At 46.7% G+C, this 21660-nt stretch overlaps 1 protein-coding gene across 20 annotated transcripts in view; it reads left to right on the top strand.

Annotated features, from left to right (window-relative positions):
• LOC109879430 (mitogen-activated protein kinase kinase kinase kinase 4-like) overlaps positions 1-21217 on the top strand; it is a 50030-nt gene extending 28813 nt beyond the window's left edge. The window contains exons 15-33 of one of the 20 annotated variants that reach the window (XM_031792545.1): positions 1397-1978; positions 3212-3367; positions 4837-5067; positions 5782-5888; positions 5990-6117; positions 9721-9818; positions 10045-10053; positions 10545-10723; positions 11106-11217; positions 11442-11732; positions 13304-13421; positions 13668-13838; positions 14095-14238; positions 14404-14538; positions 14660-14760; positions 14875-15024; positions 16537-16696; positions 18303-18442; positions 18543-20965. In XM_031792545.1, the coding sequence (XP_031648405.1) occupies positions 1397-1978; positions 3212-3367; positions 4837-5067; positions 5782-5888; positions 5990-6117; positions 9721-9818; positions 10045-10053; positions 10545-10723; positions 11106-11217; positions 11442-11732; positions 13304-13421; positions 13668-13838; positions 14095-14238; positions 14404-14538; positions 14660-14760; positions 14875-15024; positions 16537-16696; positions 18303-18442; positions 18543-18626 (3096 nt within the window). In that variant the 3' untranslated portion in view covers positions 18627-20965. Of the gene's footprint in view, positions 1-1378; positions 1979-3211; positions 3368-4836; positions 5068-5781; positions 5889-5989; positions 6118-9720; positions 9819-10044; positions 10054-10544; positions 10724-11105; positions 11218-11441; positions 11733-13303; positions 13422-13667; positions 13839-14094; positions 14239-14403; positions 14539-14659; positions 14761-14874; positions 15025-16536; positions 16697-18302; positions 18443-18542 lie in introns of all 20 variants that reach the window. The other 19 variants (XM_031792543.1, XM_031792546.1, XM_031792542.1 and 16 more) reach the window with 19 other exon arrangements.
• The last annotated feature ends 443 nt before the right edge of the window (positions 21218-21660 follow it).

Here is a 21660-nt window from a genome sequence, read left to right as displayed (position 1 = left end):
TGCCAGAGCCCTGCAAAATGACCTACAAATGTGCATGTGTCTGTCTGTTTCTGACCGTTTGAGCAGACTCCATGAGGGTGGTATGAGGGCCCGACGTCCACAAGTGGGGGTTGTGCTTACAGCCCAACACCGTGCAGGACGTTTGGCATTTGCCAGAGAACACCAAGATTGGCAAATTCGCCACTGGCGCCCTGTGCTCTTCACAGATGAAAGCAGGTACACACTGAGCACATGTGACAGACGTGACAGAGTCTGGAGACGCAGTGGAGAACGTTCTGCTGCCTGCAACATCCTCCAGCATGACCGGTTTGGCGGTGGGTCAGTCATGGTGTGGGGTGGCATTTCTTTGGGGGGCCGCACAGCCCTCCATGTGCTCGTCAGAGGTAGCCTGACTGCCATTAGGTACCGAGAGGAGATCCTCAGACCCCTTGTGAGACCATATGCTGGTGCTGTTGGCCCTGGGTTCCTCCTAATGCAAGACAATGCTAGGCCTCATGTGGCTGGAGTGTGTCAGCAGTTACTGCAAGAGGAAGGCATTGATGCTATGGACTGGCCTGCCCGTTCCCCAGACCTGAATCCAATTGAGCACATCTGGGACATCATGTCTCGCTCCATCCACCAACTGTCCAGGAGTTGGCGGATGCTTTAGTCCAGGTCTGGAAGAGATCCCTCAGGAAACCATCTGCCACCTCATCAGGAGCATGCCCGGGTGTTGTAGGGAGGTCATACAGGCACATGGAGGCCACACACACTACTGAGCCTAATTTTGACTTGTTTTAAGGACATTACATCAAAGTTGGATCAGCCTGTAGTGTGGTTTTCCACTTTAATTTTGAGTGTGACTCCAAATCCAGACCTCCATGGGTTGATACATTTGATTTCCATTGATCATTTTTGTGTGATTTTGTTGTCAGCACATTCAACTATGTAAAGAAAAAAGTATTTAATAATATTTCATTCATTCAGATCTATTTTAGTGTTCCCTTTATTTTTTTGAGCAGTGTGTGTATGTATATATATATATATATATATATATAATTTCATCACCTTTTATGTTTCTTTATTGCCCATTCTATCTTGCTTCCCCTAAATTGAACCATTCCACACTATTCACCCAATCCTCAACTTTGTTTCTATTACTCGCCAAAGAAAGTTGTAACATTAATTTATTTGTAGGTAATGAAACGAATCTGCATCTTAATGTAGACTTTATATAACATGTTTGTAGGCTTTTAATTTTTCAAGTTTACTTCATCTTTGATTCACCTTAGTTCTATAGTCTTCAAGTGCTTCATTTAATGGAGATACCCCCCGAGGTAGCATTAGCTTACACATGCCATTAGCCTCTTTCCCCCATGTCTAATGTGCCTCAACTCAGCCGCGCACTCTGCATCAGGAGTTCAAATGGAGGGAGCTGGAGGAGCAGCGGAAGGCAGAGCGTCTCCACAAGCGTCTGCAGCAGGAGCAGGCCTATCTGCTGTCCCTCCAGCACGACAATAAACCACCGCAGCCCTGCGAAAAGACTGAAGACCCCAAGAGAATGTCCCCCGACAGTACTAGCAAAGCCCCTCCGACAGCGTCCCCAGGCCCCGTGGGCGATAGAGCCCCAGCTCCACAACCCCACTTCCTCAACAATGTTAATGCTATTGCTTCACGGAGAACGTCCTGCGATAACACTAGGTCCCCACAAACCCACTTCCTGGACAACGTCACTGCTAACGCCCCACGGAGAATGTCCTCGGATACCACAAAGTCCCCACAAACCACGTCCCGGGATAACACTACCAAGACCACTCAGAAACTGTCCCCAAACAGTGTTGATGAAGACTCAGAAAATACCCCCTCTGACAATAGCGATGCCCTAGCCACCCAGTCCACAGACGTTACTAAACCCTCACAGACCGGGGGCCTAGACGGCCCCAAGTCCCCACAGACCGACCGCTCGGAGCCTAGCGGTGATCCTCAGCCAATCAGAGAGGTGAACCCCAACACAACGTCACTTCCTTCTCCTGCTGCCTGCTGCTACTTCTATTCCACACAGCGTGTGATGTTAGTCCTGGTGGTGTGAGCTGGAGCTATGGTTTTCTTTTTTCTTTCAGTTATCGTCTTAAAATAGTGTTTAATTCTTCACACAACTTTGTTTAATGTATGCGACACAAAATAGCTTAACTTTACCTTACAAGGATAACAATGTTGTCTGTTTCTGATTGGGTAGCGAGACTCAAAATGATTAGTGAATAGACTTCTCAGCCAACTATTTAGTTTGACCTTCCGGTTAAGAGGAGCGAGGACAGTCAGAGAAAAGAAAGCCAGTCGCTCACAACCACCGCCTCTCTAAAACTGAACTAATGCACAGCTGTGTTGCTTCACTTCTGGCTCTATTCTTTGCTTGACTATCTGATGCTTCTCTACTAAAACGTCTTGAGGATGACGTGTCTGAATCTTGAGAGGACTGAGCAAGAAAAAGACTTAAGTATAGACTGAAGCGCTCCAAGCTGGATCTCTGTCAACATTTTGCGTTTAGGACCAAATGGTTTGCTTACGCAAAACACGGTACATTTTCTCTTGCCATTAGTCAGCTATAATTAATTTAGTGAAAAATGCACCTATTTTTCTTTCATATTTCTTTCATTCACAGTTGAGTTGCCATACCTGAATGTAACACAAATATTTAAATCAGCGGGCTTGAGTTGATATAGCCTTAAGCAGTAGGTGATGTTAAGTCGAAGCTGTCTGTGCTTCACACATTCTTGTGAATTACCAGTTGTATTGCTGTCTCTGCCGCAGTGTTGAAAAGCACACTGAGTAGTCGGGGTTCCTGCTCTTGTCTTCCACTCCCATACCTACTAAATAAGCGTGATGGTTTGTTATGTGGCTGTGCCTTGTACTCTTCAGGTAAGTCACTGGAGAGGTTGTCATGCATGTGGTCAGCTCAGGCCCACACTAACGTATGTGTGCTGCTGGGTCCTAGAGAGAGACTGTGTTCTCTGGGATGACTCCCCTAGAGGTGTAAGATGTCATTAACAGACTGTCTGAGGTGGGTTCGTGTGCATGTCAGCGGACTTTCCCTCCCTGTCGATAACAAGGCGTCGGCTTCAGTGTTGACTCTTCCTCGTTCTCCGTGTGTATTTTGTCGTCTCGTTAATGCCTCAACCTTGACCCCGCTGATCCTCACTGACCCTGTCTGTCTGTCTGTGTCCTGCATTCCCAGGCCGACGAGCGCTTCCGAAAGAACATTCAGGGCTCCCCCCAGACCTCCCCACCCACCAAGCAGCCCCCCGTGCCTCCCCGCTCAGAACCCTTCTCTAACGGCAGCTCCTCCTCCGAGTCTGTCCCGCCTGCCATGCACCGGCCCATGGAACCACAGGTAAACCCCTCATCCCTCCCTTCTCTCTCTCCATACAGTAGGTTATCTGACAGCAAGGCATTGACGCGTTATCCATTCTAGCACCCACACAGATATAGAATGATGTATCTCTGTGGGTGAGCTAGTAGAGGTCCCAATACAATGACATACTCTGATGTCAGTAGATCTACTCATTTGTGTCATAATGGGATTTCTGGAACTTTCCACTAATTGACCTGAGCAAAAGGTTGTCCCTTCAGTGGCGTGATAAACATTACCCAGGATGCCAGAGGAGGCTGCATGTGATTGGCTGCTCATCTCCCCTTCACTCATCTCTGTGCCCCTCTCACTGTGCCATTCAACTATCTGTTGTCCTGTTATTTGTCATCACTGTAAATGTTTTTGTGCGTGAACCTGTTTGACGGTTTCTGTTGTCGCTTTTGTATGTGTACGTCTCAGACTGCATGACGTCTGTATGTGGACGTCTGTATGTCTACGTCTCAGACTGCATGACGTCTGTATGTCTACGTCTCAGACTGCATGACGTCTGTATGTCTACGTCTCAGACTGCATGACGTCTGTATGTCTACGTCTCAGACTGCATGACGTCTGTATGTGTACGTCTCAGACTGCATGACGTCTGTATGTGGACGTCTGTATGTCTACGTCTCAGACTGCATGACGTCTGTATGTGGACGTCTGTATGTCTACGTCTCAGACTGCATGACGTCTGTATGTCTACGTCTCAGACTGCATGACGTCTGTATGTGTACGTCTCAGACTGCATGACGTCTGTATGTGTACGTCTCAGACTGCATGACGTCTGTATGTGTACGTCTCAGACTGCATGACGTCTGTATGTGTACGTCTCAGACTGCATGGCGTCTGTATGTGGACGTCTCAGACTGCATGGCGTCTGTATGTGGACGTCTCAGACTGCATGACGTCTGTATGTGGACGTCTCAGACTGCATGACGTCTGTATGTGGACGTCTCAGACTGCATGGCGTCTGTATGTGGACGTCTCAGACTGCATGGCGTCTGTATGTGGACGTCTCAGACTGCATGACGTCTGTATGTGGACGTCTCAGACTGCATGACGTCTGTATGTGGACGTCTCAGACTGCATGACGTCTGTATGTGGACGTCTCAGACTGCATGACGTCTGTATGTGGACGTCTCAGACTGCATGACGTCTGTATGTGGACGTCTCAGACTGCATGACGTCTGTATGTGGACGTCTCAGACTGCATGACGTCTGTATGTGGACGTCTCAGACTGCATGACGTCTGTATGTGGACGTCTCAGACTGCATGACGTCTGTATGTGGACGTCTCAGACTGCATGACGTCTGTATGTGCAATGCATGTCTGTTATATGCACATATTTTCAGCCATGTCCTTCATCTCTGTGCCTTCACTCTGTTGTTTGACCTTCTCCCCCCTACCTCCCCCCTGTTCTCTCCCCTCTGTGTGTCTGTCTGTCTGGAAGGTCCAGTGGTCCCACCTGGCCGCTCTTAAGAGCAGCAGCGCCGCCCCGCCCCCCGTCGTGTCTCGCTCCCATTCCTTCAGTGAACCCGCGGTTCCTAGTTTTGCACATCTCCATCTGCGCTCCCAGGAGCCCCACAACCACCACCTTCACCCCTCTGCTGCCGCACCATCAGCTGCACGCTCTGACCCCCAGCCCCTTGCCTCGGGCCCCAGCGACGAGGTGCCCCCCAGGGTAAGAAAGGACACCCCAGGGGACCTCCTTTTTCAGCCCCCATCTGTGGTCTCCTCTCAAGGGCAAGCTAGCCATGTCTACAGCCTCTCTGGGTGTCCCATTCAACACCAGTGGGATTTCACTGTGGGCTTTTGCCTTCGCCATTATAAGGCTATGTCCCACAGCATAGTGTAGAGCTACAATAAAGTAGATTAGACTAGTAGTCTGGTCCAGTAGCATAATCAGTGACTGATTGTAACTCCTGGTTGTAGCTGCAATTGTCCCAGTGTACTGTACTGTAGTCCCTATAGTAATTAGCTTTACTCAGTGCTGTGCTTCCACTGGCTACCTACACCATATGGTCCTGCATGGCTTCATGAGTTGTTCCTCTTCTAGTACTTCACCGTGTACATCCTGCATGTCCATCATATTCACTGTTCACTAATATAACGGAGGGCCGACCGAAACCAATACATAGACCAGGGTTTCCTGAGTTAGGAAAACCCTGAACAGACCACTGCTTGGTGGGGATAATAGATCATAGCTATTGAATAATGATTTGGGTCCATTACCAATATCCATGTCTTTGTAGATTAATAAAATGATCCAGCGATCTATTTGTAGGGGTAGAAGAGGGATTGGGGCTATGCAGCGGTGCCAGGCCCTGCTGTTTGGTGGTGGTAGTTTATGCTCCTGTAGCCAGGTGTGTGAGGGCGTCTGTCTTGTCTACCACAGGTTCCAGTGAGGACAACGTCCAGGTCCCCTGTGTTGTCACGCAGAGACTCTCCTCTCCAGGCCTCTGCCCCGCCTAGCAACCAGGCAGTACAGAGGAGCGCCGGCAGGTAGGCGGTCAACTCGGTGTGGTTTTTGGAAAAGTTCAATTGTTCGTGGGCTGAGATTGGGGAAGTGTGTGTGTTTTCAATCTCTCTCCTGTGTCTTCCAGTAATGCGGAGCCACGTCTGCTGTGGGACCGAGTGGAGAAGCTGGTTCCCAGGCCCGGCAGTGGCAGTTCCTCTGGCTCCTCCAACTCCAGCTCCCAGGCCGGCTCTGGGGAGAGGTTCAGAGCACGCTGTGAGTGTACACACACGAATACACACACACACACACACACGAATACACACACACACACACACACACGAATAGACACACACACACACACGAATAGACACACACACACACACGAATAGACACACGAATAGACACACACACACACACACACATAGACACACGAATAGACACACACGAATAGACACACACACACACACACACACACGAATAGACACACCCACACACACACAAATAGACACACACACACGAATAGACACACACACACACACACATAGACACACGAATAGACACACACACACACACACATAGACACACACACACACACATAGACACACGAATAGACACACACACACACGAATAGACACACACACACAAATAGACACACACACGAATAGACACACACACACACACACACACACGAATAGACACACACACACACAAATAGACACACCCACACGAATAGACACACCCACACACACACACATAGACACACGAATAGACACACCCACACGAATAGAGACACAAACACGAATAGAGACACACACACACACACACACACGAATAGAGACACACACACACACGAATAGAGACACACACACACACGAATAGAGACACACACACACACGAATAGAGACACACACACACACACGAATAGAGACACACACACACACACGAATAGAGACACACACACACACACGAATAGAGACACACACACACACACACACGAATAGAGACACACACACACACACGAATAGAGACACACACACACACACACACACACACAAATAGACACACAAATAGACACACACACACACACAAATAGACACACACACACACACACACAAATAGACACACACACACACACACACACAAATAGACACACACACACACACACACACAAATAGACACACACACACACACACACACAAATAGACACACACACACACACACACACACAAATAGACACACAAATAGACACACACACACACACAAATAGACACACACACACACACAAATAGACACACACACACACAAATAGACACACACACACACACACACACACACACACACACACACAAATAGACACACACACACACACAAATAGACACACACACACACACACACGAATATACACACACACACACACACACGAATATACACACACACACACACACGAATAGACACACACACACACACGAATAGACACACACACACAGACACACACACACGAATAGACACACCCACACACACACACGAATAGACACACACACACACGAATAGACACACCCACACACACACACACACACACGAATAGACACACCCACACACACACACATAGACACACGAATAGACACACACACAGACACACGAATACACACCCACACACACACACATAGACACACGAATAGACACACACACACACGAATAGACACACACACACGAATAGAGACACACACCCACACGAATAGAGACACACACACACACACGAATAGAGACACACACACACACACGAATAGAGACACACACACACACGAATAGAGACACACACACACACGAATAGAGACACACACACACACGAATAGAGACACACACACGAATAGAGACACACACACACGCGAATAGACACACACACACACGCGAATAGACACACACACACGAATAGACACACACACACACACGCGAATAGACACACACACACACACACACGCGCGAATAGACACACACACACACGCGAATAGACACACACACACACACGCGAATAGACACACACACACACACGCGAATAGACACACACACACACACGCGAATAGACACACACACACACACACGCGAATAGACACACACACACGCGAATAGACACACACACACACACACAAATAGACACACACACACACACACACACACACACACAAATAGACACACACACACACACACACACACAAATAGACACACACACACACACACACAAATAGACACACACACACACACACAAATAGACACACAGACACACACACACACACACACAAATAGACACACAGACACACAGACACACACAAATATACATACACACACACACAAATATACACACACACACACACAAATATACACACACACACACACGAATAGACACACACACACAAATAGACACACACACACACACATAGACACACACACACACACATAGACACACGAATAGACACACACACACACACGAATAGAGACACACACACACACACGAATAGAGAGACACACACACGCGAATAGAGACACACACACACGCGAATAGACACACACACGAATAGACACACACACACACACGCGAATAGACACACACACACACACACGAATAGACACACACACACACGCGAATAGACACACACACACACACGCGAATAGACACACACACACGCGAATAGACACACACACGCGCGAATAGACACACACACACAAATAGACACACACACACACACACACAAATAGACACACACACACACACACACACACACACACAAATAGACACACAGACACACACAAATAGACACACAGACACACAGACACACACAAATATACATACACACACACACACAAATATACACACACACACACACGAATAGACACACACACACAAATAGACACACACACACACACATAGACACACGAATAGACACACACACACACACACACGAATAGACACACACACACATAGACACACACACACACACGAATAGACACACACACACGAATAGACACACCCACACACACACACAGACACACGAATAGACACACCCACACACACCCACACATAGACACACGAATAGACACACACACAGACACACGAATACACACCCACACACACACACATAGACACACGAATAGACACACACACACACGAATAGACACACACACATGAATAGAGACACACACACACACGAATAGAGACACACACACACACGAATAGAGACACACACACACACGAATAGAGACACACACACACACGAATAGAGACACACACACACACGAATAGAGAGACACACACACACACGAATAGAGACACACACACACGCGAATAGAGACACACACACACGCGAATAGAGACACACACACACGCGAATAGACACACACACGAATAGACACACACACACACACGCGAATAGACACACACACACACGCGAATAGACACACACACACGCGAATAGACACACACACACACACACGCGAATAGACACACACACACACGCGAATAGACACACACGCGCGAATAGACACACACACACACACACACGCGAATAGACACACACACACACACGAATAGACACACACACACACACGAATAGACACACACACACACACGAAGACACACACACACACAAATAGACACACACACACACACACAAATAGACACACACACACACACACACACACACACACACACACACACAAATAGACACACACACACACACAAATAGACACACACAAATACACACACACACACACACAAATAGACACACACACACACACACACATACAGAATACTGGATGTACAATACTGCATTTAGTATCTTGTAGGTCTTCCACTGATGTTGGTTTTATCATCCTCTCCTCCAGCATCGTCTAAGTCTGAGGGCTCCCCACTGCAACGCCCCGACAACGCAGCCAAGAAGCCTGACGACAAGAAGGACTTTGCCCGACCCAACCGGCCAGCCGTAAGAACCTGTCTCTTATGACTGTGTCCACATACTGCTGTAGTAGTGGTCCCTGCATCTGGCTGTAAACCAGGCCAGCACTGCAGCCTGCTACATTAACAGTGTGGTGGTGTTTCTATGACTTACTATCCCGTTGTCTTATCTTTTGGTGTTCCCTATGGGCCATGACACGACAACCTGTGGAATCCCATTACTCCAACGATGTGATTACGGGGGAATTGTATAGGGTGACGTGGTAAGCAAGCGTGCATAAGAATGTCATGCTATGCTTATTTCCACTGCATGGGCCACCATATATGCTAATCTGTTTCAGAAGAGGGTTGTTCTGTGAGAAGCTCGGTGCCCAATTCCATCGCTTTTCCATTTGCCTCATTGGTCCTACTCTCCGTGGCTGCCACGTGATTGGCTGACGATGCACCTCTGACCCGCCATCCTCCCTGCTGTCTTCTTGCCTGCTCCGTCCCAATCTAGTTTCTCTTACTCTATCACCAGTCCAGTCTTCACCTGGCACATCACACTGTTTTCAGTAGCCTATGTTGCCTAGCTCTTAACTGAGGTTAATATTATGGCCTTAATGTATGGGGAATGATTCAATCCTTTGACAATGCATCCTCCCCCTGTAAGACTAGTATTCAATAATCTGACATGGTGTAAATCAGTGATGACATTAGGAAAGGGAGTATTGAAAATATCTTGAGCCTTATTTGACCCCTCCTTGACCTCTAGGACCTGACGGCCCTGGCCAAAGAGCTGCGGGCAGTGGAGGATGTGCGGCCCCCCCACAAGGTGACAGACTACTCCTCTTCCAGCGAGGAGTCGGGCACCACTGACGAAGACGACGATGAAGAAGTGGACCAGGACGCCGCAGACGAGTCCACCTCGGGAGCAGAGGATACCAGGGCCGGGTACGTAACAACTCTGACCTCTCAACTCTGACCTGGGCCCGTATTCACAAAGCGTCTTAGTCTGCAATCAGGTTTCCCCTCGTCCATGTAATCTCATTCATTATGATCTGAAAGTCAAAACTGATCATAGATCAGCACACTGACACTTTATGAACTCGAGGCCTTAGTGATACTGCCCTAAAGAGAGTCTTTCAGATGGCGCGGGCGGCACACTTTGTTATATTATATCAACATGAAAAGTCGATCATATAATATATACTATATAGCATAGAAAAACTTGTATGAGGGGAGTCATTTGGGTCATTGAAAAGTGCGATTTTATATAAGTCCCATGTATTATTAATAATTGGAGTTTGAATATGAGACGTACTGTTTCCACCAGGAGAGGTCTGAGTAACGGAGAGACTGCATCCCTGAAGACCTTACTGGCCCACGACGACTCCGAGAACGACCTCACCACACCCTCCAAGGATGGCACCTTGGTCATCAGACAGGTAGGACTGCAGAAGACCCTCTGGTTGTTATCATGTCTTCTCTCTTTTGTCTGTAGTACTAAATGTAAGCCATATATTCCCCCACCCACTTCCACCCCTGGTTTCAGTTATCATCTTGTTTGATTTCCTATGTTGAGTCTTGGTTTGCTGGTAAAGCACACTGTCATGTACAGTTACTAGTGGGAAAACAACGAGATAGAAGTTGAGGTTGTTCTTGGTTACAGAGCGCGGGCGACATAAAGCGCCCGGCGGTCACTTCATCCTCCTCCGGTCCCAGTGTGGCTCCCGGTCAAGCCGTTCAAGCACATCCTCCTCCTCCCGGTCCTGGTAACGGTCACCAGGAGAAAAACGGCTTTGCCAGCCGCATTCACCTGCTGCCAGACCTTATTCAGCAGAGCCACCACTCCCCCACCTCCGCCTCCTCTTCCATCTCCAACTCCCCCTCCTCCTCCTCCAGCCATGTCAGCCCAGCCATGTCCCCCCAGACCCCCCTGGACAAGCTCACTGCCATCGAGGTATGTCCCCTGTCCCTTAAGCTAGCTACTCTGGTTGTTCAGTCTACTCTGTCCCCTGCTGGCTGGCTACTCTGGTTGTTCAGTCTACTCTGTCCCCTGTTGGCTGGCTGACTGAACTGACTAATGATCTCTGGGCTGCTGCACCTTCTGAATATTACTCATAGGACTGCCTCTTACACTAGCGCCACCTAGTGTGGGACCTTAGCAATGAGCAAGCGACTTTACTAGTCTAGAGAGCGTTTGTAAAACATTTTGCCAAGGTGCAAGCTGGGAGGTGAAGTCTATGTAGTCCATCTTGTCAGGGGTAAAGACGTTGTGGAACACCTCATTGGACTTCATCTCCCATCTCTCCATGGCCCTAGTGCTTTGGTGTCATTTCACTCTAGCAGTTTAGTAGTAGGCTGCACCTGGGTGGTAGCTAGCATGCTTGGTGTGCGGTGCTTTTGGTCAACCCCAGCTTGTATGGATTTTACTGGCCAACTAAAGGCGTGTGTTAGCATGATAACGCTACTATCATGGAAGACACTGAACAGCGAGGCTACCTTTAGCCTAATGATAAACTGCTGCGTTTTTAATGGTGGTGTGTGATCAAATCTGTGTGCTTTACACTGGCAATTTGACTTTCCATATTTCATCCCATTTCTCTCTGAATTTCTGTTTCTATCCTGAACACGCCATCTTTGTTTCGTCTTCCATGTTGGTTCTGCTTTCCTTTTAAGTCACTAACCTTGTTTTTCATGCCTGCTTCCAACAACTGCATGTCAAATCTTCCCATGCGTTTTGTGTGTTTGTTTTGTTTTTGCCGTCCGTAAAGTAGATGTCATGTTTCATTACCAGATGATGAGAAATGTCCTGATGTCCAGCGTATTGTAACAGAACTCAGTGTGTAGATAGTGTTTTATGAAGCCCTGTGGTTTCTAAAGCAGATCTGAGTGATTCTCAGTTTTAGATTGGCCAAGCCTGTAGGCCCTTCCTATTGTACTGTTAATGGGCTACTATAAAGCCTATTCAGCCTTGAACATGTCTATCATAGAACGTCATGAGCGCAGTAAAATGAATCCGTTGCTGAGATCGAACCAGACTCACTGCAGCTGCCATAGCTCCCCCTGCTGGGGTAAAAAAATATTATTTAATACAAACAGATTATACAATAAACAATGTTGTAATATTTGACAGTATGAAGCCAAGGAGAAATGGGCTTAGGCAATACTGATAGTGTAGCAGACCAGGTTGAGTTACAGGTAGATGGGGATCTTTTAGGGCGGCAGGTAGCTTAGCCTGTAACCGAAAGGTCTCTAGTTCGAATCCCAGAAGCGACATGGTAAAGATTCAGTTGATGTGCCCTTGAGCAAGGCACTTAACCCTAATTGCTCCAGTGTCACAACGGATAATGTCTGATCCCTGGCCGTGACCCCACTCTCCGAGGGTGTCTCGGGGGGAGTTGGGATATGCAAAAAACACATTTCCATTTCACACTTGAAACAGGACAAATATAAGCACCCAACATTCTTATTATATCTATCCACTGTTGTGTGTGTATTCTGCTCTCACTCCCATGCCTGTGTCGCCAGACCCACTCGGCCAGCAACACCATGCAGAAACACAAGTCTTCCTCCTCCTTCACCCCCTTCATCGACCCGCGCCTCCTGCAGGTCTCTCCCTCCAGCGGCAGCTCCCTCAACAACATGGGTGAGTCACCACCTCTTCCTTCTCTACCCCTTTTTAATGCTGATTTAGGATCAGCTCTCTTTTCTCCAGTCCTCATCTTATCCATTAACAATATAATCATCTCTGGGTCAGTAACTAGGAGTTAGTATACACTGACCTATACATATTACACTTCCTGTGCCAAGCGTGTTCTACAGAGCATGATCAACAAGGGATAGCAAAGCCCTGCCCCTTCTCCCTTTGACCTCTGACCTTTGGTGTCCACAGCGGCCTTCGGGAACGACGGGCGGCTGGTGGACGCCCTGAGGGCTGACCCGTCCCGTAAGGGCTCCGTGGTCAATGTGAACCCGGTCAACACACGCCCCCAGAGTGACACGCCTGAGATCCGCAAGTACAAGAAGAGGTTCAACTCTGAGATCCTGTGTGCTGCACTATGGGGTACGTACCTGAGGAAGAGGTGGCTGAGTAGAAGGATAGCGTTGATAGATGGATGAATAGATAGATAGATGGATGTGTATATAGATAGATAGATATATATCTAGATATACTGATAGGATGGATAACATTTATAGGAAATCCATCATAGGTTTAATGACAAGCATGACAGACCTGCCTCTCCCTCTGTTCTGACTGGTGTGTGTGTCCCTGTCCTCCCCCTGGGTTCTGACTGGTGTGTGTCCCTGTCCTCTCCCAGGTGTCAACCTGCTGGTGGGGACAGAGAGTGGTCTGATGCTGCTGGACCGTAGCGGTCAGGGGAAGGTCTACCCCCTCATCAGCCGACGGCGCATCCAGCAGATGGACGTCCTGGAGGGACTCAACGTCCTGGTCACTATATCAGGTACGGACCACGGACACGCGAATACACTCTCCTGACTTATCATGTGCTCCCAACTCATTCTCTTTCTCTTGTTTTTCTATCTCACCATCCCTCCCTCTCTCCCCCCCCCCCTCCCCCCCCCCACACACACCCCTCCCCCCCACACACACATACACACACACACAGGGAAGAAGAATAAGCTGCGTGTGTACTACCTGTCCTGGCTGAGGAACAAGATACTCCACAACGACCCCGAGGTGGAGAAGAAGCAGGGCTGGGTCACTGTAGGAGAGCTGGAGGGCTGCGTACACTACAAAGTCGGTACGTTCCACTCCCCATTTACCATCAGGAATGACCCTTCTCTTGTTAGAAGGCTGTAGCAGGTCCAAGTCCAATCTTGACAAGCGGTCAGAAATAAAAACGTGTTTTCTCTTGATTTCAGTGAAATATGAGAGGATCAAGTTCTTGGTCCTTGCCTTGAAGAACTCCGTGGAGGTCTATGCGTGGGCCCCCAAGCCGTACCACAAGTTCATGGCCTTCAAGGTACTGTAAACTGGCAAAGGCTGTAGTCGGACCACCATGGCATTGGTTTACATTTTCATTCCCACTACAAGTATGAACTTAAAGGTGTACTCTGTAACTGTCTTCCTCCTGCAGTCGTTTGGTGACCTGGTGCACAAACCCCTGCTGGTTGACCTGACGGTGGAGGAGGGTCAGAGGTTAAAGGTAATCTACGGCTCCAGCAACGGCTTCCATGCCGTGGACGTGGACTCTGGGGCGGTGTACGACATCTACCTGCCCACACACGTAAGAGACCATCTATTATCCGTCTCGTTCCTCTGCTTCCTGTTTTCTTTGTTCCACCAATCCATGGCCGAATCTCAAACCGAAAACTTTCACCACTCGATATGCACGTTCACGAGTCAATCGAGCCAATCTCAAACGCTAATTGTCGAGTCATCCCTTCGGAAGCCTCTTTATCCCATTCCGACTCAACGCCCTTGGCAGCAACTTCTTCCCATTAATTTTAGCATGTTACCTAGCAACAACAGTCACTACTTCCTCTCCCTCAAACATTTTTCAGAATAGGTCAAGATAAATCTAAACATTTAATACATTTTGAAGTTTAATTCTGAGGTCATAGTGACAGGATTTTACAACTAGCTAAGGAGTTTAGTGTATTTCTGAAGTTTGATCACGTAACACAAACATGTCTATTATTAGCTAGATGAGCCAGTCACTTCATATGAAATGAAGAGAAGCTAACCAACCAGCTAGTCCATCTGTAACGAGCTAGCTAAGCCTGAGCCAGTCACTTCATATGAAATGAAGAGAAGCTAACCAACCAGCTAGTCCATCTGTAACGAGCTAGCTAAGCCTGAGCCAGTCACGTCATATGAAACGAAAGAGAAGCTAACCAACCAGCTAGTGCAACACTAAATGCAGTTAGCTAGCTACCGTAGTAAAATTTTATCACGATGAACACGTTTTAATGAAGCAGCAAACGGCATGCTCTGTCCAGAGTCAGTACATATATCGAGTCTGCTGCTGTGCGTTTATCTGACCCAACATAGCGATTGGTGCTTTGGAAATATGTTGAAGTGCGGACTGACTACTGGGGACATGTCTACAACAAGCTGTCAAACTATCGTAAATAAGTGACAAGCTACATGCTGTTTATCAGTGCAGTGCCCAACAACCTTAGCTAGTGCTAACTGAAATTCCCTATGTTTGTCAGTGAAGCTAGCTAGCGGCAGGCTACAACAAGCTAAAAAAAACAGTTGATCACTGGCGACCGATTTACTTGCACATATTTTGTGCAGGACTATGGAGATGTTTAGTTTTTATAACTTTCTCACTATCGGAGTATGAGTCTGTCTGCCCAAGGAACCCGGTGTCCGTGTTTCATAGAAAATGAGCCGTGCTACAGGAACAGGTCGCAGAAGACGATGCTCGCAAATAGATGTAGAAAAGTTTCAGTTGGCACATGGCGTGTGTGTCGTCTCAATGCTCATTTTGGCCAAAACACTGGCAGACTGGAGAGATCACTGTCGAACACAACAGCAAGTAGCCACTCGAAAAAGGACTTACGGGTCAAGTTTTCCGTTTGAGATTCAGCCCATGTATCTGGGTGCATATTCATTAGATCACACCGTAGAAAAAAGATGAAAGTGAAAACTAGTGTTTCTTATTGGGCAAGTACAGATGGTCCCTACTTGTTTCAGTTTTTTTTCTTCAGCAAAATTCCTAATAAATATTACCCAAGACTAACCTTTTTGTTTCTCTGTTTGCTCTGCCTCCCCTCCCGCCTCCCTTTAGATCCAGACCAATATCCAGTCCCATGCCATCATCATCTTGCCCAACACGGATGGTATTGAGCTGCTGGTGTGTTACGAGGATGAGGGTGTCTACGTTAACACCTACGGACGCATCACCAAAGACGTGGTGCTGCAGTGGGGCGAGATGCCCACCTCAGTGGGTACGTAACATTCACACACTGGGACGCACAGTGCATTCAGAAAGTATTCAGACCCTTCACTCTTTCCACATTTTGTTACGTTACAGCCTTACTCTAAAATGGATTTAATAGATTTTTTCCCTCATCAATCTACACACAATACCCCATAATGAAAAAGCGAAAAACATGTTTTTAGAAATTAACATATTTATTATAAAAAAAACTAAACTGAGATCACATTTACATAAGTATTCAGACCCTTTAGTCAGTACTTTGGTGAAGCACCGTTGGCAACGATTACAGCCTTGAGTCTTATTGGATATGACGCTACAAGCTTGGCACACCTTTATTTGGGGAATTCCTCACATTCTTCTCTGCAGATCCTCTCAAGCTCTGTCAGGTTGGATGGGGAGCATCACTGCACAGCTATTTTCAGGTCTCTCCAGAGATGTTTGATCGGGTTCAATTTGGGGTTCTGGCTGGGCTACTCAATGACATTCAGAGACCAAGACATTCCTGTGTTGTCTTGGCTGTGTACGTAGGGTTGTTGTCCTGTTGCAAGGTGAACCTTTGCCCCAGTCAGAGGTCCTGAGCGCTCTGGAGTAGGTTCTCATCAAGGATCTCTCTGTACTATGCCCAGTTCATCTGTCCCTCAATCCTGACTAGTCTCCCAGTCCCTGCTGCTGAAAAACATCCCCACAGCATGATGCTGCCAGCACCATGCTTCACTGTAGGGATGGTGCCAGGTTTCCACCAGACGTGACGCTTGGCATTAAAGGCAAGGAGTTCAATATTGCTTTCATAAGACCAGAGAATCTTGTTTCTCATGGTCAGAGTCCTTTACGTGCCTTTTGGCAAACTCCAAGCAGGCTGTCGTGCCTTTTACTGAGGATTGGCTTCTGTCTGACCATTTTATCATAAAGGCCTGATTTGGTGGAGCGCTGCAGAGATGGTTGTCCTTCTGGAAGATTCTCTCATCTCAACAGAGGAACTCTGTCAGTGACCATCGGGTTCTTGGTCGCCTCCCTGACCAAGACCTTTCTCCCCCGATTGCTCAGTTTGTCTGGGAGGCCAGCTCTAGGAAGAGTCTTGGTAGTTCCAAACTTCTTGCATTTAAGAATGATGGAGGCCACTGTGTTCTTGGGGATCTTCAGTTCTGCAGACATTTTCTGTACCCTTCCCCAGATCTCTGCCTCGACACAATCCTGTCTCTGAGCTCTACAGACAATTCCTTCGACTTCATGGCTTGGTTTTTGCTCTGAAATGCCCTGTCAACTGTGGGACCTTATAGAAAGGTGTGTGCCTTTCCAAATCATGTCCAGTCAATGTAATTTACCACAGGTGGACAACAGTCAAGTTGAAGAAACATCTCAAGGATGATCAATGGAAACAGGCTGCACCGGAGCTCAAGTTCGAGTCTCATAGCAAAGAGTCTAAATAATTATGTAAAAACCTGTTTTTCGCTTCGTCATTATGGGGTATTGTGTGTAGATCAATTTTAGAATAAGGCTGTAATGTAGCAATGTGGAAAAAGTGAAGGGGTCTGAATACTTTCCGAATGCACTGTACACACACACACACACACACACATGTTCTTACTAACTTGATTGTCCATCTGTGTGTGTAGCCTACATTAGGTCTAACCAGATCATGGGCTGGGGGGAGAAGGCCATAGAGATCAGGTCTGTGGAGACAGGACACCTGGACGGGGTCTTCATGCACAAGAGAGCCCAGAGACTCAAGTTCCTGTGTGAGAGGAACGACAAGGTGAGTTCTGCGTACAACACACACTTTGCTTACTTGCTTAGAGATGTTGATAATGATGCTACTCTCACACACTCTCTCTCACACGGTCTTTGTCCTGCAGGTGTTCTTTGCGTCGGTGCGCTCTGGGGGTTCCAGCCAGGTCTACTTCATGACCCTGGGCCGTACCTCCCTGCTTAGCTGGTAGTGTACACACACACCCAGCAGCATGAAGACAGCCCCCCTCGGTTTATTACCACCATAATGATGACTCATGACAATGATTTATCTTGAACTTGACGTACAACTGGAGTACCGAGCTTCACTGAGCTCTGAGGCGGCGCGATACATAAATATCAACTGTTTCAAATAAGAAAAGACAATTGCACGATAAACGGACTGAAATCATGAGGGGGAGGCCACGGGGTCCCTATAGGCTGATGGGACTGTGTTTGTCAGTTGGTAGTGCTGTCATCATGCCCATTGGCCACTCTGCTCTGACAACAGACGTCATCAGCTTTTCTGGGTTCTCGCCCCCAAACCCTACTAGAGCCTCCCCTTAGCTCCTGCACCAGTGGGAGTAGGGATCTGAGCCCGACTTATTCAAAACACTGGTAGATGTTAATGTCTCTCTATTGGAAGAAGAGTGAGGGGCTTATGTGTGTGTGACAGAGGATGGAAAGGGAGGAAAATAACAAAGGGGACCTTATAGCACCAGACAGGTGAAAGGTCATACAGTAGTTTGTTATTGTGTTTAGTCCAGGTCATGTTCAGGTCAACCTCTGTGTTGAGTTTCTTAGATCAGTTCCTCTGACTGACATGCCGTTGCCACCACATGGGTACATTTTCAAATGGGTCGTGCTTGACATTGAAAATGTAACTTTTGTCTCTTTTTCACTCCGGCCTTCCTCTTGATAAAGGTTCAAACAGGGTTAAAGTGTGGAGAGAAGTTTCATCAAAGATGTCGACTTAACCCTTAATAGGACACTGCAACCTTATAGGGGCCTTTCCAGTCCCATATACTCCTGAGGGTCTTTTCCAGCCTCCCTCAACTTTAACGTGCCACATTGCCTCTCCTTGGTCGTGTTGGGCAAACTGTGAATGGGTTGATATGTACAGTAGACTCTAGAGAACGGTCTTGGTCATGAGTTGTGACTTTGACCCAACATTTGGTAGCATGATGACCAAGATATTCAATGGAACAAGTGTCAAGATTTAAATATACCTTAAGGATTTGTAGATGAAGCATTACAATTCACAACATATCCAAATGTATCAGCAACCACAGCTTTCGATTTGTTTGTTTTTCATTTTAATGGGCCCCTCCACTGAATTCAGGTTTACGTTTGTGGCTACTTGTACAATCTGTTGTGACAATGCATTAGGTTTTGCTCAGAAGTCCTACAGGAAATGTATAAAAATCTGACATTTTGAGTGCGATTGAATTATTAAATGTAAAAACTATTATGAAGCAGCATGGTCCCCATTTTGATACGTTTGTGAAATCGTTGTAATTCGATGTTGGACTATTTTAATACCAACAGACTAGGTAGCTTCACCCCCTCAGCTTGTCTGCATTATTTTAGTATCTTGACTGAGGGCAGAAGGGGACATTTTTGTTTTGTACAGTCTGTCCCAGTCCAGGCAGTAGTATGCTATGGATTAAAGCAACACGACAACAACCTGGAAGCTTTTCCAAACCCCAGCAGCTCCTGGTGTTATTTCTTTTGTTTTCCTCTCGCGTCTTGATCCAACTGGTTAGCCTGGGTACCAGTCTGAAGCAACAGCAAGGAGCTCCACTGTCCTGGTCTTCTGACATAGACTGGCACCCCAGTTAGATTGTTTGTATGAACACACGTTTTTTTTTAAAGAATGGAAATCATAATGTCTCTAGGGTTACATGTCCCTCCAAAGCTTGACTCTCTTACAGTGGACTGTCACATCCTCTAAAGAGGCCTGTAAGAATATAGAAATGAGATGCTTTTTCCTCTGCAAATCTGTGAAACGCGGTGCCATGCCAAGACGGCACAAGTCACACATTTTAACAGTGTTACAAACCACTACAGAAAGTATCGATACAATTTTTAACTCCTAGATTTAGTTTGTTTGTCATTTTTATTACCCTTATAATTATGCGACTGCAGTGGTTTTTAAATTAATGCACACATTTATGTTGAAAGTGTTTACAGAGGCAATGTTTTGTTAAACCAATGTGCATCAATATAAATATTTATGTTTTTGTTTTAGGGCAATTCTCCCTTTTTTATTTTTTAGCTTTTGTATCATTTGGAGGTTCATGTACAGGAATGACCCTCAACCTCAATTCACTTTTCAAAAATGACAAGATTCTGAGTTTAAATCACTGATTTTCCTGGATAACACAGCAGTGTGCCCTTGGCTGTGGCAACGTTGTGACATGGTTCTCTGCTGCCCAGGTGACAAGTGTTTCTACCATGCTACTCTAATTTATGCCCTCTGTGTATTATGGGAATTATTGTATTTTCCTCAAGGTCTTTTTTTCCATTGAATAAAATCCTAAGTAATTTACTAAATTGTGTGGTAGTTTTGTAACCCTTTAACATAAAGCATTCAGTCATCTCTATTGTGTGAAATACATGTGGGGCTGTAAACAAATTGAATGTCATTTTTAATCTGAGCCTAAGAAACATTATGGAGATATTGTATTTTAAGTGTTTCAAATACGATAACATTTATACAAACCATGTAAAAGAACCTCAAGTAAATGTTGCGTGACATTTCCAAATTGTAACACCTTTAATTAAAGACTCCTTGTACTTCTGTCAGTTATCTCTAGCCTGTCTGTCAAGTTATCTTCTGTGCTGTCGTCGCGTGTCTGCAAGACAACTCGAGACGGATGTTTATGTCAAGCATCAGCATGTGAACTGCATCATGACAAAGGTTCGTTTCATGATAAGAAATGTTCAAGTTTGGGCCACAAGTACAAGTGCCATAAATTTGACTCACCGTTTGTATGTAGCTAGCTTGGACGATGTTACTGGTGGTTCTGACTGTATCATGATTTTGGTATGAATTGCACGTCGAACTTCAAAAAGGAAGCAGCGATGCTGCAGGCAGTCTGTAAACCTGTCAACGCTAGCTAACGTTAACTAGTTAGGTAACCTACGAACGTTATCATTTTGAATTTGTCGACTATTCATTTTAGCCAGCCAACTTTGTGTCGAATACCACGCCCAGTAGCTGTTGTCACTGTCGACTAGAAC

This window comes from Oncorhynchus kisutch, linkage group LG16 (assembly GCF_002021735.2).
Source record: "Oncorhynchus kisutch isolate 150728-3 linkage group LG16, Okis_V2, whole genome shotgun sequence".
Lineage (NCBI taxonomy): Eukaryota > Metazoa > Chordata > Actinopteri > Salmoniformes > Salmonidae > Oncorhynchus > Oncorhynchus kisutch.
The sequence above is the reverse complement of the archived record's forward strand: the minus strand, read 5'-3'. Positions and strand labels throughout refer to the sequence as shown.